This window comes from Manacus vitellinus, unplaced genomic scaffold (genome assembly GCF_001715985.3).
Source record: "Manacus vitellinus isolate BGI_N305 unplaced genomic scaffold, ASM171598v3 scaffold_35_pilon, whole genome shotgun sequence".
Taxonomy (NCBI): Eukaryota; Metazoa; Chordata; class Aves; order Passeriformes; family Pipridae; genus Manacus; species Manacus vitellinus.
The window spans coordinates 7,561,809-7,563,023 of NW_021940498.1; the positions used below are offsets into that span (position 1 = coordinate 7,561,809).

At 62.7% G+C, this 1,215-nt stretch overlaps 1 protein-coding gene across 1 annotated transcript in view; it reads left to right on the forward strand.

The window, feature by feature from the left end:
- Window positions 1–1,061, forward strand: part of ARHGEF17 (Rho guanine nucleotide exchange factor 17) — a 32,600-nt gene extending 31,539 nt beyond the window's left edge. Inside the window, exons 16-19 of the mRNA XM_029961470.1 lie at window positions 67–155; window positions 467–713; window positions 795–881; window positions 971–1,061. Coding sequence (XP_029817330.1) covers window positions 67–155; window positions 467–713; window positions 795–881; window positions 971–1,061 — 514 coding nt within the window. The remainder of the gene's footprint in view (window positions 1–66; window positions 156–466; window positions 714–794; window positions 882–970) is intronic.
- Window positions 1,062–1,215: the final 154 nt, after the last annotated feature.

Sequence of the window (1,215 nt, forward strand, 5' to 3'; positions counted from 1 at the left end):
GGGCTCGTCGCTGGAGCTCTCGGAGCCGGTGGACGGCGGCAACAGGGAGCTGGTGCCCTTTGACAGCGACGACACGGACGACGAGTCCTCGCCCAGCCCCTCCGGGACGCTGCAGAGCCAGGCCAGCCACTCCACCATCTCCTCCAGCTTCGGCAGTGAGTCCTCCCCAGCCCCCGCTTAGCGCAAAAGCTGCTTTCTCACCCCAAAGTTATGGGCCTCTCTGCCTTGCGTTCCTCGGGGAAATCTGCAGGGGGAGGCTTTTGAGCCAAGGAAATCCTGGGAAAAGAGGTGTGGTCCTGGGATGGGTGCCTTTGGGTAAAACCTACTGGGTTTTGGGGCTCAGCATCACTATGTCCTCTCCTGGGCCTGACATCACGAGGGGACCTGTGATCTCTTCCCCGTGCCTTCGGAGGGTGTGGGGTGCTCCTGGTCTGACCCATTCCCTCCTCCCGCTGCTCCTCCGCAGACGAAGAGATCCCGAGCTGCAAGGAGGCAGCAGTGGAGACGACGAGCTCGGAGGAGGAGCAGGAGCCTGGTTTCATGCCCATCACTGGCACCTACGGGCAGGCCCGGCACGGGGAGAGCCCCACGGACGGGCGGGCCCTGCGCCGCTCCAGCCGCGGCTCCTTCACCCGCGGCAGCCTCGAGGACCTGCTCAGCCTGGACCCCGAAGCCCACCAGAGCTCCATGTGGCTGGGCACCGAGGATGGATGGTATGTCCCCAGGATGGAGGGGGATGCGTGGCTTGGGTGGCCTCCAACCCCTGGTGAGCCCTGGGCTTTGCTCTCCCGCAGCATCCACGTGTACCAGTCCTCAGACAACATCCGGAACAGGAAGAACAGCATGAAGATGCAACACTCTGCCGCTGTCATGTGCATCTTGTGAGCAGGGAAAAGGGGGGTTTTCAGCTCCTGTGGGTGGCCGTGGTGGGGTGGTTTGGGATGGCTGAACAGGTGTTTTCTCTCCCCAGGTACCTGGATAACCAGGTGTTTGTGTCGTTGGCCAACGGAGAGCTTGTCGTGTACCAGCGGGAGGCAGGTGAGGCCGGATCGGGAACGTGAAAAGACACTGCTGGGCATAAATACAGGCCTAAAGTGGTGGCTGGTGGGTGGGTGGGTTGGTGGCTTGGGCAGCCACCTGGGGAGGGGTGCTCAGGGACTGGAGGTACCAAAATTGGAGGTGTACATCGTCCTCCTCCTCCCTGCTTGCCGCTGG